The sequence below is a fragment of the Cherax quadricarinatus genome, chromosome 86 (assembly GCF_038502225.1).
Source record: "Cherax quadricarinatus isolate ZL_2023a chromosome 86, ASM3850222v1, whole genome shotgun sequence".
Lineage (NCBI taxonomy): Eukaryota > Metazoa > Arthropoda > Malacostraca > Decapoda > Parastacidae > Cherax > Cherax quadricarinatus.
Window position 1 is genome coordinate 399,688 of NC_091377.1, and position 22,524 is coordinate 422,211.

The 22,524-nt window shown below is 42.9% G+C and overlaps 1 protein-coding gene across 2 annotated transcripts in view; it reads right to left on the minus strand.

Moving 5' to 3' along the window:
- Positions 1–3,445: 3,445 nt before the first annotated feature.
- LOC128702988 (mucin-2) overlaps positions 3,446–22,524 on the minus strand; it is an 89,224-nt gene continuing 70,145 nt past the window's right edge. For both annotated transcript variants that reach the window (XM_053797499.2, XM_053797500.2), the window contains 4 exons: positions 12,102–12,318; positions 8,758–8,880; positions 5,425–6,555; positions 3,446–4,854 (listed from right to left, as the gene is read on the minus strand). In XM_053797499.2, coding sequence (XP_053653474.2) covers positions 4,810–4,854; positions 5,425–6,555; positions 8,758–8,880; positions 12,102–12,305 — 1,503 coding nt within the window. In that variant the 5' untranslated portion in view covers positions 12,306–12,318 and the 3' untranslated portion in view covers positions 3,446–4,809. The remainder of the gene's footprint in view (positions 4,855–5,424; positions 6,556–8,757; positions 8,881–12,101; positions 12,319–22,524) is intronic.

Here is a 22,524-nt window from a genome sequence, read left to right on the forward strand (position 1 = left end):
AGCACTCTCCCAGTAAATCCAGCACACTCAGTACAACCAACACACTCCCAGTATAACCAGCTCTCGGTACAACCAGCACTCCCGATACAACCAGCACTCTCCCGGTACAACCAGCACTCCCGGTACAACCAGCACTCTCCCGGTACAACCAGCACCCCCGGTACAACCAGCACTCCCGGTACAACCAGCACTCTCCCGGTACAACCAGCACTCCCGGTATAACCAGCACTCTCCCGGTACAACCAGCACTCTCCCGGTACAACCAGCACTCTCCCGGTACAACCAGCACTCTCCCGGTACAACCAGCACTCTCCCGGTACAACCAGCACTCTCCCGGTATAACCAGCACTCTCCCGGTACAACCAGCACAACCAGCACTCCTGGTACAACCAGCACTCTCCCGGTACAACCAGCACTCTCCCGGTACAACCAGTACTCTCCCAGTACAACCAGCACTCCCGGTACAACCAGCACTCCCGGTACAACCAGCACTCTCCCAGTATAACCAGCACTCTCCCGGTACAACCAGCACTCCCGGTACAACCAGCACTCTCCCGGTACAACCAGCACTCCCAGTACAACCAGCACTCCCGGTATAACCAGCACTCTCCCGGTACAACCAGCACTCCCAGTATAACCAGCACTCTCCCAGTATAACCAGCACTCTCCCGGTACAACCAGCACTCCCGGTACAACCAGCACTCTCCCGGTACAACCAGCACTCTCCCGGTACAACCAGCACTCTCCCGGTACAACCAGCACTCCTGGTACAACCAGCACTCTCCCGGTACAACCAGCACTCCCCCGGAACAACCAGCACTCTCCCGGTACAACCAGCACTCCCGGTACAATCAGCTCTCCCGGTACAACCAGCACTCTCCCGGTACAACCAGCACTCTCCCGGTACAACCAGCACTCTCCCGGTATAACCAGCACTCTCCCGGTACAACCAGCACTCTCCCGGTACAACCAGCACTCTCCCGGTACAACCAGCACTCTCCCGGTACAACCAGCACTCTACCGGTACAACCAGCACTCCCGGTACAACCAGCACTCTCCCAGTACAACCAGCACTCTCCCGGTACAACCAGCACTCTCCCGGTATAACCAGCATTCCCGGTATAACCAGCACTCTCCCGGTACAACCAGCACTCTCGGTACAACCAGCACTCCCCCGGTACAACCAGCACTCTCCCGGTACAACCAGCACTCCCGGTATAACCAGCACTCTCCCGGTACAACCAGCACTCCCGGTACAACCAGCACTCTCCCGGTACAACCAGCACTCCCGGTATAACCAGCACTCTCCCGGTACAACCAGCACTCTCCCGGTACAACCAGCACTCTCCCAGTATAACCAGCATTCTCCCGGTACAACCAGTACTCCCGGTGCAACCAGCACTCTCCCGGTACAACCAGCACTCCCGGTACAACCAGCACTCTCCCGGTACAACCAGCACTCCCGGTACAACCAGCACTCTCCCGGTACAACCAGCACACTCCCGGTACAACCAGCACTCCCGGTATAACCAGCACTCCCGGTACAACCAGCACTCTCCCGGTACAACCAGCACACTCCCGGTATAACCAGCACTCCCGGTACAACCAGCACTCCCGGTATAACCAGCACTCCCGGTATAACCAGCACTCCCGGTACAACCAGCACTCTCCCGGTACAACCAGCACTCTCCCGGTACAACCAGCACACTCCCGGTACAACCAGCACTCTCCCGGTACAACCAGCACTCCCGGTACAACCAGCACTCCCGGTACAACCAGCACTCCCGGTACAACCAGCATCGTCCCGGTAAGACAGGGATGAAGGGAGTGCCCAGGCATGCAATTGCCACTCCTCATTCCCCTTATTTTCATAAAATCATTAATAATCTTAGGCTTTCTAAACAATGACGAAAGAGCATGTAGGATATTATTACAATCTTAACTAGGCACTAAACCCACTAGGGTCGTATAGCGCTGATGTGGGTCGCATCCTGGGGACAAAATTGACCTAATTTGCCCAAAATACTCTGAATAAAAGGGGCTTTCCATACAGTATGTCATTGATGTCAGCTATGGTCTGTATAAGTTGCACCATATACTTTATTGTTATAGAAGGGTTAATAAGAATAAATATCTGGAGTATAAGATTTTATTATCAGTGAAAAAATCTAACACATCGCTAAAGATCATAGAAAAAGAGTTAAGTGTCCTGAGACACTAGTTTAGTTTAATATGTTTATTATGCACCCCATACCCATCCTGTGGGCGGTAGTCAAAAGATTACAGAGGTACATAATTGGTCCAGGGACTGGACCCCAAAGTTATGATAGCTGAACTAGTTACAAAGGTAATGAACTCCAGGTAGATCTGGTCACTAATCATGGCAAGTTACAGAGGTAATGAATCAGCTTCACTCCTATACATGGTTACAGTCATGAACAAATTACAAAGTAATGAACCACTGATACGTCCATACCTGGTCACAATTGTAATGAGTTATAAATACAAATATTAAGTGGATCATACACCCACACGAGCGACTGACGATAGGAAATAGTTTATCTCATCTTGTATTCTTTCCAAAGGAATTATACCAGTCATTAAGTGTTTTTTTTTTTTTGAGTAGTGTTAGTGGTGATATTTATGGAACACTGTGACCGGATCTACTGTGAGACTAATTAAGCTTCAGGGCCCCTTATCCCGGAGGGGGCCTAGAAGAGACAGTTCAAACTTGAGGGGCCCCAAAAATGTAGGTCCACCACTGAGTATATGTAATAGAGTGCACGATACCATCACTGTAAATGTAGATACACATTCATTTCGACATTTTTGTGTTATCCTAGGTAATATACGCGTGTTACTAGGTATAATAATTGTACTTACGTGTACGTATACCTCAGTAAATTTACTCGATTGCTAACGCACTCAACTCGCACGTTGAGGTCCGTGGTTCGATCCCCGGTACGAATGGGAACAGGACGTGTTTCCTTAAGACACCTGCTGTCCCTGTTCACCTAGCAGTAAGTAGGTACCTAGGTGTTAGCCGACTGGTGTGGGTCGCATCCTGGGGATAAAACTGACCTAATTTGCCCGAAATCCTCTGCATAACAAGGGACTCTTTATGTCCTTGGTGTGAGCTATGGTCTGTATACGTTTTACATGTAATAAAAATTATAACTTTATACCCTACCATTGTGAATAATTGTACCCTACCACATTGACATTGGGGAAAACCATTAGATTATATATATATATATATATATATATATATATATATATATATATATATATATATATATATATATATATATATATATATATATATATATATATATATATATATATATATATATATATATATATATATATATATATATATATATATATTATATTATATATATATATATATATATATATATATATATATATATATATATATATATATATATATATATATATATATATTTGCATGTTATTATATCTAGGAGATATTTATGTTCGAGTTTATTACGTTGGTTTGTAAGGTTTGAAGCCTATCGACTGCAAGGGTACACCACGAGTGCACCACCACCAGCTGAGAATATATTCATCCCTAATATAGGGATTAAGGTAAACTGTTTACACATACTGAATGATATAGACCTCTCGGTGTACAGAATATACGAACGTCGCTTGCTACCATTAATGTTAATACTATATACTTTTTATGTGCACGACCCCTTAGGGTTTAGCGCTTGGTTATATTATTATACCTTAACGTGCTGTGTAAGGTACAATGGAAAGAGAATGAGAAGCCTATAGAAAACAACATTTAAGGATAACTGTTGTATTTTGAAGTGCCTCGTCAATTTGGTGTTTTGCAGGAGTTAGTATTATATACGAGGCTTCTCTAAGGAACCTGTGTCACATTGACCTGTATTTGCTTACTAACATGTAAATGTAGAGGTCAGTCTTTGCAGTCATCATTTAGCTTTTTCAGTCACCATTTGGAGTCTTAATGAGTGACATCTGTTGCATTTCTCATCATATTCCTACTGGTCACAGTCGCTTAGGTCCCAGAATTAAAAGATATCACTTGGAGGTCTGGTGATTTAACTTTGCATATAAAGTTCTCTTTAACTGTACCTACTGAACCCACCTGTAAGAACTTTCTCTGCCTCTGCCTATTTTTTTAATTGTAAAATAATCTTATACTAATTTTTTCAATTTTATCTTTTTCTAACTTCATCATTCCACCAGTCATTGCTTCTCCCTTCCACACCCACTCTTCAATAACCATAACTTCTCTGCTTGCTAGCGCTGCATTCTTAAATCTACACCATACCTCATTACGTTCTAACTCGCAAATAACCCGTATTTACTAGACAAACTTATGAGAGAAGATTACGACGACGTTTCAGTACGACTTGGACCATTTACAAAGTCACACTAGCGAAAAGGAGACCGTAACGTCGTGGTAAGCTCCTCTCTATGTGCGGGTAATTTGTGTATTTTTCCAGTCACGGTATTGTGCCTTTTATTCTTCTTAACCCGCTTTCGAGAGAAAGTTTTCCAGTGAGAGTAATTTGTTTAGCAATTAGTTGGAGAATTGGGACACCTCCACTCCTTATGCTAGAAGTTGCTCATACCTCTTGCTCAATATCATTATTTCTATATAATTTATTCACTTCTACTTTCCACGGCCGTGAGAATTGCTCAGCCATTGTAATTGACCTTGTAGTTATACTTGACCTGGCTCTGATATGCTGGCTGAGTCACATGACTTGGCTGAGCCACATGACCTGACTTCTCCTGACCCGGGTTTCTAACTTACCAATTGTCGAGGAAGTCAAAGCCTGTCTTGGGTATTGTGCTCTGAAAAGAGGAAATTTTCTTTAAGTGAGACTTATATATGCTAAATAAACTCATTATTATTATTATCTGGTGAGAGGCTCTTGATGTAAGTAATTGGAGCCGAGTTCCAATTCCTTGAATTGATTCTGAATGTCCTCCATTGCGCCAGGCGCTATGCGTTGCTTATAGGTTTAACACTCTCCCCATGAATGCAATAATAATAATAATCTTATAAATGACTATAAATGATGTGATATTTACATTTGTTCAACTTACTTTCTGCAGCCTGGTGTGGTTCCTGACTCGCCTTACCATTGCTACGAGGCACCTGCGCTCTTCGCTACATGACGCCCTTTTAGCTTACTCTGTATCAGGACATGAAGCCTCTCGTGGCAAAACATTTCCCTTAATAAATATTTTGAACTATACACAAGTGTTCTTTTCCATACTTACCTTGCAGATATTTACATAATATAAAACAGCTTAACTTACCTAACCTTTGGATTGAGGGAAAAATGTTTTGCTTAGGTAACCTTAGATTTTTTTTTTAGACTAAATTATTTCTTAGGGATATAATGACCACAATCTTACCTCTCTCTTTGTGGATAAAACTGAACTGAACAACGGCTCTGAATCCTCCTCAGACTCCAGATATTTATCTATATGAAGCAGGGGTTGCTCCTCCCGTGGGGTGTCGAGGGCATCCATTGTAGAGTCTGGCTCAGAAGTGGCACTGAAGGCATCATCAAGTGTGGTAGGAGAGTGAGAGGACGGTAACCGGGGCGACGAGGTAGCTGGCTGTGAGAAAGTGCAGGTGGTCGATTGTGTTTCATCACTGATAGTTGGTGTAGGCATGGGAGTGGGAAGATCTGCAAGCGGAGGTATGTAGATGGTTGTAGCGGCCTTCGAGTGATTCTCTACATCTGAAGGAGTTTGAGGTGTTGTACGCCCTGCAGCTGGGCTATGTGTGGCCCCTGGAAGGTAAGCCACTGTGTAGGGGGTATCATCGTCATCCTCGGGGAGGGAGCAAACGTAACCCACAAGAGCAGGATCACTGGTGAGTGCTGATAGTGAGGGAAGCTTGCTACCACCCTCTTCAGTTTTGACATCTGTATGGCTGCTGCTGCTGCTGGATGCGTTGTGTTGGGATGTGTCACATGGTGGAGCATTAGTCTGACTCCTCACAATGTGTACCTTCTTAGCATGTACGGTGAGAGGTCGCAAATCAGGCTCTCCACCACTTTCAGATGCTCGATGTAGAGATAGTAGAGAAGTCTGGCCCTGGGGAGCTCGCAGAGGCAAGCAAGTAGCAGTGAGAGCTACCACCATGCCACGAATTCGTGCCAGAAAGCCATTGTTATCACCCTGCTCACCCTTTCCACGTACTAACATATATTTTGATGTCCTGGGCGGTGTCCGTTGAGCGTCACAGTTTAGGTCTGAGGCAGACCTTGGGGCAGAAACGACCACAGATGGAGGGTCGTCCGGGGGGTCGTAGTGCCAGCGAAACCGTGGTGGTCGAGGTAATGACACCGGTCTTGCCGTGTACACTGCTCTGCCGCCAGGTATGAGGCGACCTTCCCCTGCTACAGTAGTGGGTGGCGCCTCCACAGGTGTGCTGGGGTGTGAAGGTGTTGCTGGCGGCGTGTCCAGTGTTAGATCCATCTGTGAGCGAGTGTGCCACGAGAAAGGTGCAGAGTGCTCGTCCCTCCAGCTGCAAGACTGCCAAAGAGATAAAGGCGCAATTACTATTGTTACAGTCACGAGAAAACCATAAACTCGCAAGAGTTAAACAGCCCCTAAAGATTTAAAGGCAATCAAGTTCAATCTGAAGAAGGGAAGTGCAGCTTCGGCTCCTCAGAGCAAGAGTTCTTCACCGGCATTAAGGCAGTCCACAGAAGGGATAATGTAATTTTTATTTGGGGAGAGGGGTGGATTAGGGGGTATCACTTAATTCAGCATCACCCTCGAAAGAAAACTTAAATTATTTATGTCAATTCTTAGATTACACTAGCCAACACTAAAGAACTTTTTTTTATTCAGTTCAGAAACCAAATTAATTGTTTTAAGTTAACTTCGAAGAACTGGAGTTTACCTGGAGTTTACCTGGAGAGAGTTCCGGGGGTCAACGCCCCCCCGGCCCGGTCCATCACATAAGATTTTTTGAATTCTTATGAGCAATATTTTGGCTATTAAAGGTTAAAGAACCACATGATATATGCTACCCCAAGAAATTACCTCTTATCTTACCTGTATTGCAACACCAGGATGACACCTCCAGAACTGACTGTACAAGAGTTAACAAAACCGCCTTAAACAAATGCGAACTGTGCATTCAGCTTCCAGCTAATGATCGTCGTGGGCAGACTGGCAAGAACGAAAGGAGCCGCACTCATTCAGTTACCACTCTCAGATACGCAGGCAACCTTCAGTAGGTTAGGTTAGGTTAGGTTCGCCAGGAAACAGGGCAAATGTTTCCTGACGCGGGTCTTAGTCAGATGACCCGCGTCTTAGTCAGGTGACCCGCCTTCGGAGCTTTTGGTCATCTGACATAAGAACATAAGAACATAAGAACATAAGAAAGGAGGAACACTGCAGCAGGCCTGTTGGCCCATACTAGGCAGGTCCTTTAGAATTCATCCCACTAACAAAACATTTGCCCAACCCAATTTTCAATGCCACCCAAGAAACAAGCTCCGATGTGCAAGTCCCACTCAAATCCAACCCCTCCCGCTGGCTTACCGGTCCACCCCTTTAAAAATTATGGTCATTTGTAACCATTATTTCTTTTTTTTTAAACCTTCAGTAGTACTTCCATAATCAGAGATCCTGACAGATGGCCACCCCATGTCTCACCTGAGGATTATCTGGTATCCTAAGATGATTAAATTTCCATCAGGAGAAGCTACCTATCACCAGGGGAGGATCTACTTTGAAAGTAATAAAGCTTAAGCTTCAGGGGCCCCTAATCCAGGAGGGGCCCCAGAAGCCACTTTAGTCCACATTGCTTAAAGATCTGGGTCTTCTGTATGAGAAAGGGTTGCAAATGGGCCCCTATAACAGTTCAAGCTTCAGGGCCCCAAAAATGTAGGCCCTCCACTGACCATCACATTACTGCAGATGGAAGCTATGTGATAATATCCCTCTAGAAGAGTAGCTTCATGTCATTGAGGAGCTCTTGATCCAAGGAACTGGACTTATCAATCCCTAAATGTTTCCCATTCCTAAGTTGCTATATGATCCCGTACAGGTTTAGCTCCTTTCCTGATTAAAATGCAAATATTAGAACAAGAGTAACAGCAAATCCTTTTCTTTCTGTAGCGGAGCTGGGTTTCACAAAAGAGAAAATATCCCCACTATGGCAAAAAGTAGAGGGAAGGGTGGGAGGCATTTGATTTGATGCGAGTAATGGAAGAGGTAATTATTATAATCAAGGGAAAATGCTAAAGTCATAAGGGTCATATAGCACTCTGGGAATGAGGAATGGAAGGCAATCAGGTTTGATCCAAAAAAGTGGAGGGTGACCCCAGTTCCTTAGATCGGGAGTTCTTCAGGAGCATCAAGGCATCTCAGGTGAAGAGTGTTAACTGCAAGAAAAATCGTAATGACACGATTGCAAACCATGGTATGGGTGGGAATCAAACTCGCGGCAAAGAGTCGTGAAACTCCAGGCTAGTACATAAGCCACTGGGCCAACTGGCTACAATAAGATTCAACCATTTAAGTATATTTATGCACCATAGGGAGGTTAGCATGGATCACCACTGTGACCAAAAATGTGACTACACATATATACCTACTTGGATAAATCTTATTGTAGCCCACTGGCCCAGTGGCTTACGCACTGACCTGGAGTTTTACGACTCGCCGCGAGTTCAAACCCCACCCGTACCGTGGTTTGGAAGAAGCCAGTGTAGTACTCACGAAGCCCCTGGCTGTGAGGTTCTCGTCACAGACCACCTTCTGTCCTGTTGGGAGTTTCAGCTTGGGGAAGTACTCGCACTCAGGACCATCGTCAGTACCACCATCATATCGGCGCACCGTCGCCTGTGCATTAAGAAAAAAAATATGACAAGGGTGTCCCTTTTATAATAATAATAATAATAATAATAATAATAATAATAATAATAATAATAATAATAAATCCTTATTTCTACCAGTACATGTACAAGGTATACAGACCATAGCTGACATCAATGACATACTACTATACAGAAAGCCGCTTGTTATGGTGAGTATATTGGGCAAATTAGGTCAATTTTGTCCCAGGATGTGACCCACACCATTTTACTGATGGGTTAACATAGACATCCGGTATAAGGAAACACGTCCGATGTTTCTACCCTCGCCGGGAATCGAACCCGGGAATTCCATCGTGTGAAGCGAGAGCTTTTCCCAGCAGGCCACGGACCTGGTTACAAGTTTCTCAGTATTTTGGAAATCAATGAGGTGGGTAAAATATCCCACATGAATCAACATGAATACCGTATTTTTGTCGCTGTAATGTTAATACAAGTATTTTTTCCTGTTTGGCCTTGAACTAAAATTACAGCAATACACAAACAGTATTAAAACTGGGCAATACACACACACACACACACACACACACACACACACACACACACACACATACATACACACACACACACACACACACACACACACACACACACACATCAACCAAATAACTGCTGCAGCATATGGGCGCCTAGCAAACCTCAGAACAGCATTCCGACATCTTAATAAGGAATCGTTCAGGACCCTGTACACCGTATACGTTAGGCCCATATTGGAGTATGCGGCACCAGTTTGGAACCCACACCTAGCCAAGCACGTAAAGAAACTAGAGAAAGTGCAAAGGTTTGCAACAAGACTAGTCCCAGAGCTAAGAGGTATGTCCTACGAGGAGAGGTTAAGGGAAATCAACCTGACGACACTGGAGGACAGGAGAGATAGGGGGGACATGATAACGACATACAAAATACTGAGAGGAATTGACAAGGTGGACAAAAACAGGATGTTCCAGAGATTGGACACAGTAACAAGGGGACACAGTTGGAAGCTAAAGACACAGATGAATCACAGGGATGTTAGGAAGTATTTCTTCAGCCACAGAGTAGTCAGTAAGTGGAATAGTTTGGGAAGCGATGTAGTGGAGGCAGGATCCATACATAGCTTTAAGCAGAGGTACGATAAAGCTCACGGCTCAGGGAGAGTGACCTAGTAGCGATCAGTGAAGAGGCGGGGCCAGGAGCTCGGACTCGACCCCCGCAACCTCAACTAGGTGAGTACACACACATACATACATACATACATACACACACACACACACACACACACACACACACACACACACACACACACACACTTCAGTCATAGAGTTGTAAGGCAGTGGAATAGCCTAGAAAATGACGTAGTGGAGGCAGGAACCATACACAGTTTTAAGACGAGGTTTGATAAAGCTCATGGAGCGGGGAGAGAGAGGGCCCAGTAGCAACCGGTGAAGAGGCGGGGCCAGGAGCTAAGACTCGACCCCTGCAACCACAAATAGGTGAGCACACACACACAATATATATATATATATATATATATATATATATATATATATATATATATATATATATATTATTAACACACTGGCCGATTCCCACCAAGGCAGGGTGGCCCGAAAAAGAAAAACTTTCACCATCATTCACTCCATCACTGTCTTGCCAGAAGGGTGCTTTACACTACAGTTTTTAAACTGCAACATTAACACATATATATATATATATACATATATATATATATATATATATATATATATATATATATATATATATATATATAGGTATCACCAAGCTATTTGATTTGGGTGATGAGTTATAGTTCTTGGTCTCGTCTCTTTCAACCATTTAACCTGATATATCCCTGTCATATTTATTTTAGAACGTCAGGTCTAATTTCACATCGGTGAGGCGTGGCGGCGCCTGTCGCCACCTTCCCAGACACGACTGAGATCCGCACACGTTATAGCACGAATTATATTACTAAAATGATTTTGGAATGAGTTACAGTAATAACCTCTAATTTCTACATGTACAATGTATAGAGAATAGCTGATATCACTGTCATAATAGACAGAAAGTCCCTTGTTATGCAAAGCATTTCGGGTTTGTGACGTCTGTAAAGTGGCAGTAAAAGGCATCAGTGCCAGTGAAAAATTATGTAGTGTTAAGAGATAAATTATAGTCATGCAAAATAGCTCAAGTAATGTACAAACATTAAAAAAAAGTATGATTTAAATATATGCAAAATATGGTATTTAACAGTAAAGGAAATGTATGGAATTCAAGGAAGCTTTAATTGAATATTATAAGCTCGTGTTTATAAACTGAGAACGTAAGAGCGTCAGCTTCAAGTGCCACTTGAGGGGGAGTTGTAGAGATGACACGATAAAACAATGATCCTTGAGAAGCTGAGATACACTTGATTTGGTCTTGAAGACCACACCAGACCTAGACGACAAGAAGACCACAGACCTGGTGATGACTCGCCACCAAACAAGCCAAGGACTCTTGCAGGATATAAATTATAACTAGTCCATAGTATCAAGGTTGATCAAACCCGCTGGTGAAGGATTCTTCGTGACTCAGGAAATTTTAGCTTAGCCGAAATCACACCTGATTACCATCCATTCCCCATGCACTGTTTGACCCCTGCGACTTTGGGGCTTCCCCATGAATAAGCCTTCGTATAATAGCCATAAGATACATAGAAATACGTGACAATACGAATATCTATTAATATTTATAGTTGTAAAGTTATATCTGCATGTAGCTAGAAATTATATCATTACATGCATGGGGAAGCGGTAAACCCATCAGGGTAAGTTTATTTAGGTACAGGTACACAACGACAATTATACAAATTATCATGCATAGTAACATTAATACAACCACAAGTGCTTTGTAAGTATTTATCAAACTAAGGCTAGCCGGGGATCGAACTCTACAGGATTGCTGGTTCAGTGGTTAGAGCGTCGTGAATTTTGACTTGCTTCCCAAGAGGTGGGCTAAAAATAACACGGGTTCGATCCCCGGCTAGCCGCAGATATTAACATGTGTGTGAATTACGTAGGATGACCAAGAAAGTGTGACTTATTTCCATTGGGATCCTTGTAATAGCTTATTATTTAGACCTTAAAGGTTAAAACATCTAAGTAACTCAACTGTCTACAAAATAAGAGTGTCTGGGATACTTATTACAATAAGGGAGTGTGGGCCCACCTCGTCTACAATGGCTTGATCAATAACACGACACTGTTGGTGGTAGGAGAGGCCGTTCCAGCGGTCACCGTAGGCCTCCCGCACGGCGGTCATGTCGTCCAGCATCCTGCGGCAGAGCGGGGATACCCCACGGAAGTACTCCTCAGGAGGGGATACCTCACTCATGGACAGCACCTGGCCTCTTGGAGTGGCAGGTGAAGGCATGTCTGCCACAGAACTGAGGAGAGCACCACTGTTAACATCAACACTGTGCAGAACCAGTGGGGGAGTTGAATGACAGCTCTAGGCCTTTCGTGTTGCAATCAACACATCAGAAGCTGTTGCAGAAAAGAGGAAGAATTCCAAGCAAATGAGTTTATAGGAAGCACCTTTGCTCAAGCAAAGACTCTTCCTCTAAACGCATTGACTCGGACCTCCTCCTATCTGCAACATTGCAAGCTCCTGACGTGTTGATTGCAACACGAAAGGCCTAGACCTATCAACATCCCCTCATGGTTGTTTTGCATCTTGTATCGCTTGGTCGCGATTTTTGCTTCTACACTGTATATAGAAGCAGTATATAGCTCTACAGTCTTCCAGTTATGTCCTTCAATTTGTGTTGATAAAGCCACTGGAGGGCGAAACGTCTACAATAAAGATACCCAGATGTACATGTGTTTAATTCTTCAGCAATATCTATACTACCACAGCTTCTTCATACTCACCTAGATGTACTCACTCACATGTACTTAAATTACTCATCTAGATGTACTCACAAGTACTTTACTCACCTAGATGTACTCACATGTACTTAAATTACTCATCTAGATGTACTCACATGTACTTTACTCACCTAAATGTACTCACATGTACTTAAATTACTCGCCTAGATGTACTCACAAGTACTTTACTCACCTAAATGTACTCACATGTATTTAAATTACTCACCTAGATGTACTCAAGCGTGTTAAGACAATATGCAGTTCACCAAAACTATATCTGGTAGGGCGAAACGTTTCCTCAATAAAATCCATAAAGCGCATATTATGTCTTATTTGCACATTTGTGAATGTACATAGATGCAAACACAAAACTGATTTACACATTTGTGAATGTACATAGATGCAAACACAAAACTGATTACTCAATTCCCCTTGCAATATAAATTAAAACTTACAAGAACATTCAATATATAAAAATATATATAAAAACTATTACTGAAGAGTTTTTCACGTACATTAATCCTATCACACTAAGTTAAAATGCATACCAGTTAAAAAAAACTTGAGTTGTGAATGCTAAAACAACTGATAGTTCCCCGAGGTCTCTGCAGGCATCCCGGTAATTATAGAAATATCAACTTAAGCGAAAGACCGATGCCTTGGGCAAACTGAAATGTGTCTGAGAGTCAGGTGTGAGTAATAACTTACACAGAGGAGATGTACTGGAAAACAGGTGAATGACGGGTGTGAGCTTCATTCTCGTTTGACAGAGAATCGACTAACACCCTCACTAATTACTACACCAACAGGTAACACCCTCACTACTACACCAACAGGTAACACCCTCACTACTACACCAACAGGTAACACCCTCACTACTACACCAACAGGTAACACCCTCACTACTACACCAACAGGTAACACTCTCACAACCACTAACAGCAGCTAATACCTTCACTACCACCAACAGCAGCAGCAGGTAATACCTTCACTACCACCAACAGCAGCAGCAGGTAATACCTTCACTACCACCAACAGCAGCAGCAGGTAATACCTTCACTACCACCAACAGCAGCAGCAGGTAATACCTTCACTACCACCAACAGCAGCAGCAGCTAATACCTTCACTACCACCAACAGCAGCAGCAGCTAATACCTTCACTACCACCAACAGCTGCTAATACCCTCACTACCACCAACAGCTGCTAATACCTTCACTACCACCAACAGCAGCTGCTAATACCTTCACTACCACCAACAGCAGCTGCTAATACCTTCACTACCACCAACAGCAGCAGCAGCTAATACCTTCACTACCACCAACAGCTGCTAATACCTTCACTACCACCAACAGCTGCTAATACCTTCACTACCACCAACAGCTGCTGCTAATACCTTCACTACCACCAACAGCAGCTGCTAATACCTTCACTACCACCAACAGCTGCAGGTAACCGGCTAAACATCAGTTTTAATGGTAGCACCAACTCCCGTTACCTCCCATCATTGATTTACTGTGGATGAAAACGTGGACGTCAGCGCGGCCTGGAGGCAGTACCGTCTTCGTGAGCTTACACTCAGCCCTCCAAGTTGCTATAGGGAACTTTCCCTCAGCACAGAAGGGGAATTTCCCATCACCACCTCAGGGGGACTCTCCCCTCTCCCCTTACTATCCGGAAGGGGCTTCATGTTAAGAATTTTCTGTCACTTCCTGGATTCACCATTAATATTGACTGCTGTATATTTTTCCCTAACTTATAGACACGGGGGGGGGGGGGGGTCACTGACACACACACATATATACATGGGTACCTAACAGATACAGGGGTCCCTAACATACACACATATACATGGGTACCTAACAGACACAGGGGTCCATAACACACACACACACATATACATGGGTACCTAACAGACACAGGGGTCCATAATACACACACATATACATGGGTACCTAACAGATACAGGGGTCCCTAACACACACACATATACATGGGTACCTAACAGATACAGGGGTCCATAACACACACATATACATGGGTACCTAACAGATACAGGGGTCCCTAACACACACATATACATGGGTACCTAACAGACACAGGGGTCCCTAACACACACATATACATGGGTACCTAACAGATACAGGGGTCCCTAACATACACACATATACATGGGTACCTAACAGACACAGGGGTCCCTAACACACACACATATACATGGGTACCTAACAGACACAAGGGTCACTAACACACACCATCTCTGGAACATCCTGTCTTTGTCTACCTTGACAAGGTGGACAAAGACAGGATGTTCCAGAGATGGGACACAGCAACACGGGGACACAGTTGGAAGTTGAAGACACAGATGAATCACAGGGATGTTAGGAAGTACTTCTTCAGCCACAGAGTAGTCAGGAAGTGGAACAGTTTAGGAAGCGATGTAGTGGAGGCAGGATCCATATATAATTTTAAGCAGAGGTATGATAAAGCTCACGGTTCAGGGAGAGTGACCTAGTAGCGACCAGTGAAGAGGCGGGGCCAGGAGCTTGGACTCGACCCCTGCAACCTCAACTAGGTCAACTAGGTGAGCGCACACACACACACACACACACACACACACACACACATACATACAGTCATAGAGTTGTCAGCAAGTGGAATAGCCTAGCAAGTCGTCAGTGTTCAGTGGTCAGTCGTCACGTGAGGTCACAGACCCTGAGCTGCTTTGGGGATTAGCGTGGACGGTTACAAAGCATGGCTTGCTTCTGCAGTGTTTTAAAAACTGAGGTTGGAGAGTTGAAGGAGGAGGTCTTGCTTCTCCAGGAGGAGATTAGGAGGCTGAAGGTCCACCTCAATGGGCCTGGGAGAGAGTGTGAGGTGGTTGGAGATGTGGGGAATGAGGCTTCTAGCAGTGAGGTGCAGTCTGTCTCTCACTGTGAGGAGGCTGTAGGTGGGGAGGGAGCAACGGCTACCAGCAGTGAGGTGCAGCCCAGCACCTGCTACAAGTGGCGAGTTGTTCACAGTAATGGGAGGCGCATCAGAGTAAGGAAAGTTAAGAGTGAAGATCTGAAGGTAGGAAATCGCTTCTCTGTTCTCCAGGATGAATGTACTTCAGTGGCCAGTGAAGGTAAGGGTACTACTGCCCCTGCTAATGAAGGTAAGCGCATTCTTGTGGTTGGTGACTCTCAGGTAAGATATGTTGACCGTGCTTTTTGTAATAGGAATAAGAAGATGAGAGATAGAGTGTGCTTCCCTGGAGCTGGTGTTGGGGACATTGTCAACAGGCTGGATAATATCATGTCAGGTAATGGGAACAAGCCCATTATCTGTCTCAGTGCTGGTGGAAATGATATTGGGAAGGGTAGGAGAGAAGAGCTGCTAGATAAGTACAGGTCAGCTATAGATTTCATTAAGTCTAAGGGAGGGATCCCAATCATATGTAGCATCTTGCCTAGAAGGGGAGTAGGAAATGAATGGTTGTCTAGGGCAATTGGTGTAAATTGCTGGCTAGACAGATACTGCAAGGAACTTGCAATCCCATTCATTGACAACTGGAACAACTTTTATGGCAAACATGATATGTATGCAAGGGATGGGGTACATCTCTCTGGGGCAGGGGTGGTAGCACTTGCAGACTCGATTGAGAAGGTCATTGGTGAAATGCCTATGATTTTAAACTGATGGAAGATAGAGGTATGGGTGTGTGTGGGAAACAAGCAGGTTGCAACACTAGGGTTGGAAACATTAAATGTATAAAAGGCATTCAGCATGAAGTTATAAATAAAGACAATAGAACAGGTCAGCAAACAAAGGGGGACAGCAGAGGGCAGCAAGGGACTAGCTCCCTTAAGGTTTACTATACTAATAGCAGGAGTGTTAGAAATAAGATAGATGAGCTAAGATTAATTGCAAGTGCAGGAAACATAGATATTATTGCTATAACAGAGACCTGGCTCAATCTGAAAGATAGAGAGATGCCCTCTGAATGTCACATACAAGGCTATAAATTATTCCACACTGACAGGGTCAACAGGAAAGGTGGTGGAGTAGCGATGTATGTCAGAGACAATTTAAATTGTTGTGTTAGACAAGATATTAAATTAGAAGCGTCAGCCACTGAATCTGTTTGGTTACAGCTTCTCGAGGGCCGAGAAAAACTAATTTTGGGTGTGATTTACAGGGCCCCAAATCTTGATAGGGAGTGCAGTAAACTTCTATGGGACGAAATTCGTAAGGCATCTACATACGAAAATGTTGTGCTAATGGGAGATTTCAACTATAGACAGATTGACTGGAGCAATTTGACAGGAAATTTAGAGTCGGGTGACTTTCTTGATACGATCCAGGATTGTTTTTTAAAACAGTTTGTGACAGAGCCAACTAGGGGAAATAACCTCCTTGACTTGGTTCTTGCCAGTAGGGAAACACTAATTAATAATCTTGAGGTTAATGATGAGCTTGGGGAGAGTGATCACAAATCACTCAGTTTTAACATATCATGGAATTCCCCTAATAATGGCAATCAAGTCTCCGTCCCTGACTTTCGCTTGGCTGATTTCATAGGACTGAAAAATTACTTAGGTGGGCTGAACTGGAATGACCTGACTAAGGGTCAGGTAGGTGGTGATGGTTGCCGATATGATGCTTTCCAGGGCATAGTTCTAGCTGCTCAGTCAAATTATGTTCCAAATAGGGAAATCAGATCAAACAAAAATGATCCTAAATGGATGAACAATAGATTAAAATATCTGATTGGTCAAAAGAGAGGCTTATATAGGCAAATCAAAAGAGGAGAGGGGCAATTAAGAAATCGATATATTCAGTTAAAGAGAGAAATAAAAAAGGGAATTAGAAAAGCAAAAAGAGATTATGAGGTTAAAGTTGCAAGAGAATCGAAGACTAACCCAAAAGGATTCTTTCAAGTATACAGAAGTAAGATCAGGGACAAGATAGGCCCACTCAAAAGTTCCTCGGGTCAGCTCACTGACAGTGATAAGGAAATGTGTAGAATTTTTAACACATACTTCCTCTCAGTTTTTACACAGGAGGATACCAGCGATATTCCAGTAATGATAAATTATGTAGAACAGGACGATAATAAACTGTGCACTATTAGGGTCACAAGTGACATGGTCCTTAGGCAAATAGATAAATTAAAACCTAACAAATCCCCAGGCCCTGATGAACTGTATGCAAGGGTTCTAAAGGAATGTAAAGAGGAGCTTAGCACACCTTTGGCTAATCTTTTCAACATATCACTACAAACTGGCATGGTGCCAGATAAGTGGAAAATGGCAAATGTGATACCTATTTTCAAAACAGGTGACAGGTCCTTAGCTTCGAACTATAGACCAATAAGCCTAACCTCCATAGTGGGAAAATTTATGGAATCAATAATTGCCGAGGCAGTTCGTAGCCACCTTGAAAAGCATAAATTAATCAACGAATCTCAGCATGGTTTTACAAAGGGGCGTTCCTGCCTTACGAATTTATTAACTTTTTTCACTAATGTATTTGAGGAGGTAGATCATGGTAATGAATATGATATTGTGTATATGGACTTCAGTAAGGCTTTTGACAGGGTCCCACATCAGAGACTATTGAGGAAAATTAAAGCACATGGAATAGGAGGAGAAATTTTTTCCTGGATAGAGGCATGGTTGACAAATAGGCAGCAGAGAGTTTGCATAAATGGGGAGAAATCAGAGTGGGGAAGCGTCACGAGCGGTGTTCCACAGGGGTCAGTGTTGGGCCCCCTGCTGTTCACAATCTACATAAACGACATAGATGAGGGCATAAAGAGCGACATCGGCAAGTTTGCCGATGACACCAAAATAGGCCGTCGAATTCATTCTGACGAGGACATTCGAGCACTCCAGGAAGATTTGAATAGACTGATGCAGTGGTCGGAGAAGTGGCAGATGCAGTTTAATATAGACAAATGCAAAGTTCTAAATGTTGGACAGGACAATAACCATGCCACATATAAACTAAATAATGTAGATCTTAATATTACGGATTGCGAAAAAGATTTAGGAGTTCTGGTTAGCAGTAATCTGAAACCAAGACAACAGTGCATAAGTGTTCGCAATAAAGCTAATAGAATCCTTGGCTTCATATCAAGAAGCATAAATAATAGGAGTCCTCAGGTTGTTCTTCAACTCTATACATCCTTGGTTAGGCCTCATTTAGATTATGCTGCACAGTTTTGGTCACCGTATTACAGAATGGATATAAATTCTCTGGAAAATGTACAAAGGAGGATGACAAAGATGATCCCATGTATCAGAAACCTTCCCTATGAGGATAGACTAAGGGCCCTGAAACTGCACTCTCTAGAAAGACGTAGAATTAGGGGGGATATGATTGAGGTGTATAAGTGGAAGACAGGAATAAATAAAGGGGATGTAAATAGTGTGCTGAAAATATCTAGCCTAGACAGGACTCGCAGCAATGGTTTTAAGTTGGAAAAATTCAGATTCAGGAAGGATACAGGAAAGTACTGGTTTGGTAATAGAGTTGTGGATGAGTGGAACAAACTCCCAAGTACCGTTATAGAGGCCAGAACGTTGTGTAGCTTTAAAAATAGGTTGGATAAATACATGAGTAGATGTGGGTGGGTGTGAGTTAGACCTGATAGCTTGTGCTAACAGGTCGGTTGCCGTGTTCCTCCCTTAAGTCAATGTGACCTGACCTGACTAGGTTGGGTGCATTGGCTTAAGCCGGTAGGAGACTTGGACCTGCCTCGCATGGGCCAGTAGGCCTTCTGCAGTGTTCCTTCGTTCTTATGTTCTTATGTTCTTATGAAGTAGTGGAGGCAGGAACCATACATAGTTTTAAGAAGAGGTATGACAAAGCTCAGGAAGCAGAGAGAGAGAGGATCCAGTAGCGATCAGTGAAGAGGCGGGGCCAGGAGCTGAGTATCGACCCCTGCAACCACAATTAGGTGAGTACACACACACACACACACACACACACCACACACACACACACACACACACACACACACACACACACACACACACACACACACACGGGTCACTCACTACAACTTTTACAAAACAGCTGGCCATCTATTACACCAGCTTATTGTAACAGATGGTATCGTTATCCACAATCTTTCACAGATTGTACCAGCCACGGTAATCATAAATAATTTCTCCATTGTAATTCTCCCGATGTTATTATTTACAACCTTCCACAGTTGTATTTACTCGATTAAGTTTGTTCAGATACAGGTATACATAAATACAGGTACATAAATTGTCATACATAGCAGCATATGTGTATACAGGGATGAGGAACGTTTCTCATGTTGGAAGGCAGCATTAAAGTTAGCTGTAATCTAGCGAGAACACATTAAAGTTAGCTGTAATCTAGCGAGAACGCATTAAAGTTAGCTGTAATCTAGCGAGAACGCATTCAAGTTAGCTGTAATCTAATGAGAACGCATTCAAGTTAGCTGTAATCTAATGAGAACGCATTCAAGTTAGCTGTAATCTAATGAGAACGCATTAAAGTTAGCTGAAATCTAGTGAGAACGCATTAAAGTTAGCTGTAATCTAGCGAGAACGCATTAAAGTTAGCTGTAATCTAGCGAGAACGCATTAAAGTTAGCTGTAATCTAGCGAGAACGCATTAAAGTTAGCTGTAATCTAGCGAGAACGTATTAAAGTTAGCTGTAATCTAGCGAGAACGCATTAAAGTTAGCTGTAATCTAGCGAGAACGCATTAAAGTTAGCTGAAATCTAGCGAGAACGCATTAAAGTTAGCTGAAATCTAGTGAGAACGCATTAAAGTTAGCTGTAATCTAGTGAGAACGCATTAAAATTAGCTGTAATCTAATAAGGCAGCATTACTACCCTAGAAGGTCGCATGCGGCCTTAATTAAGGCCGCATGTTCCCCATCCCTGACTAGGGTAATAACTCCAAAAAAAGTCAAAATAACTTATTTCCATTGGGGTTTTTGGGATTGTTACTTTTGATATCGTAAATTTTACACGTGAGAGATACGATAGCCGAAGCGGACCTTGTATAGCCCACTAAATTTTCAATATACAGGGCGTTTTAAATTGAAGGACCCAAATTCTAAGCAGTATATATGCAAATCGGGTCCATCAATTTGAAACACCATATATATATATATATATATATATATATATATATATATATATATATATATATATATATATATATATATATATATATATATATAGGCATAATCCTGAGGAAGTGCCAAACCCGTTGGGGGGTCATGCACCACCTGGGCAACTGGAGGTAATCGGGTTTGATCCGAGGAATAGGGAGGATAGATCCAACCCCTTGCATCAAGAGCCCCTCACGAGCATCAACTCATGTCCCTGAAGGTCGTAAAAAAGCTATATTAACCCAGATTTATTTTTTCCAGAAAAAAAGGCGTCCGGGCGAGTCTAATGTAACAAAATTTAAAGTGAATTCTATAGATAATTAATCACCATTATTGTCAAATTACATGAGAAATATATATAAATAATATATATATATATATATATATATATATATATATATATATATATATATATATATATATATATATATAATTTTATATATATATATACACACACACAAGGAATTCGCGAGAGCAGGCGAAATATACACAAACGCTGATCTCTGGCTGAAGAAGACTCGAACCTACGAACCTTAGGACAAGGTACGCAGTGCTTTACCAATCTACCCACACTGGACAATACCTTGGGGTGTAGCTTGCGCTACAAGTTTGATCCAAGGCAGCCAGCTTTCAGGGAGAAGGCTTACAGCTTTTCATCTCATCCCCTGCATGCATCAGCCTTACTAGAGATTTGAACAATGCAAGGAATTCGCGAGAGCAGGCGAAATACACAAACGCTGATCTCTGGCTGAAGGAGACTCGAACCTACGAACCTTAGGACAAGGTACGCAGTCTATATATATATATATATATATATATATATATATATATATATATATATATATATATGTAATTTGTATGGGCCAGTAGGCCTGCAGTGTTCCTCCATTCTTATGTTATGTTCTTATAATAATAATAATAATAATAATAATAATAATCATAATAATCTATTTCTACAAGTACATGGTACAACTTATACAGACCATAGCTGACACCAATGACACACTATTATATAAAAAGCCCCTTGTTAGGCAGAGCATTTCTGGCAAATTAAGTCAGTTTTGTCTCAGGATGCGACCCACACCAGTCGACTAACACCCAGGTACCTATTTTACTGCTAGGTGAACCGGGACAGCAATGTGGCCCCTATAACCACCGTCCCACGCACCTAACCCGGCTATAAGCTCACCTTTAAGAGCGACCACCTTCACCTAGTCCACTCATCCCAACTCCACTGTCCTCTTTACTAAAAAAATAATCTCTCTCGACTGCACTGTCAATTGTTTTTATTGATCTTCAGGTGATGTTGATGTTTCGCCCCCTCCTCACTGTTTCTCTCTTTGAAGAGATATTTGGGATCACACGTTAATCTTGACACCATTTCGTTCGAAGATGAGCTTTATCCCACAATGTTTCGCTCAAAGGTGAGTTTTATCCCACAATGTTTCGTTCGAAGGTGAGCTTTATCCCAAAATGTTTCGTTCGAAGATAAGCTTTATCCCACAATGTTTCGCTCAAAGATGAGCTTTATCCCACAATGTTTCGCTCAGAAGTGAGCTTTATCCCACAATGTTTCG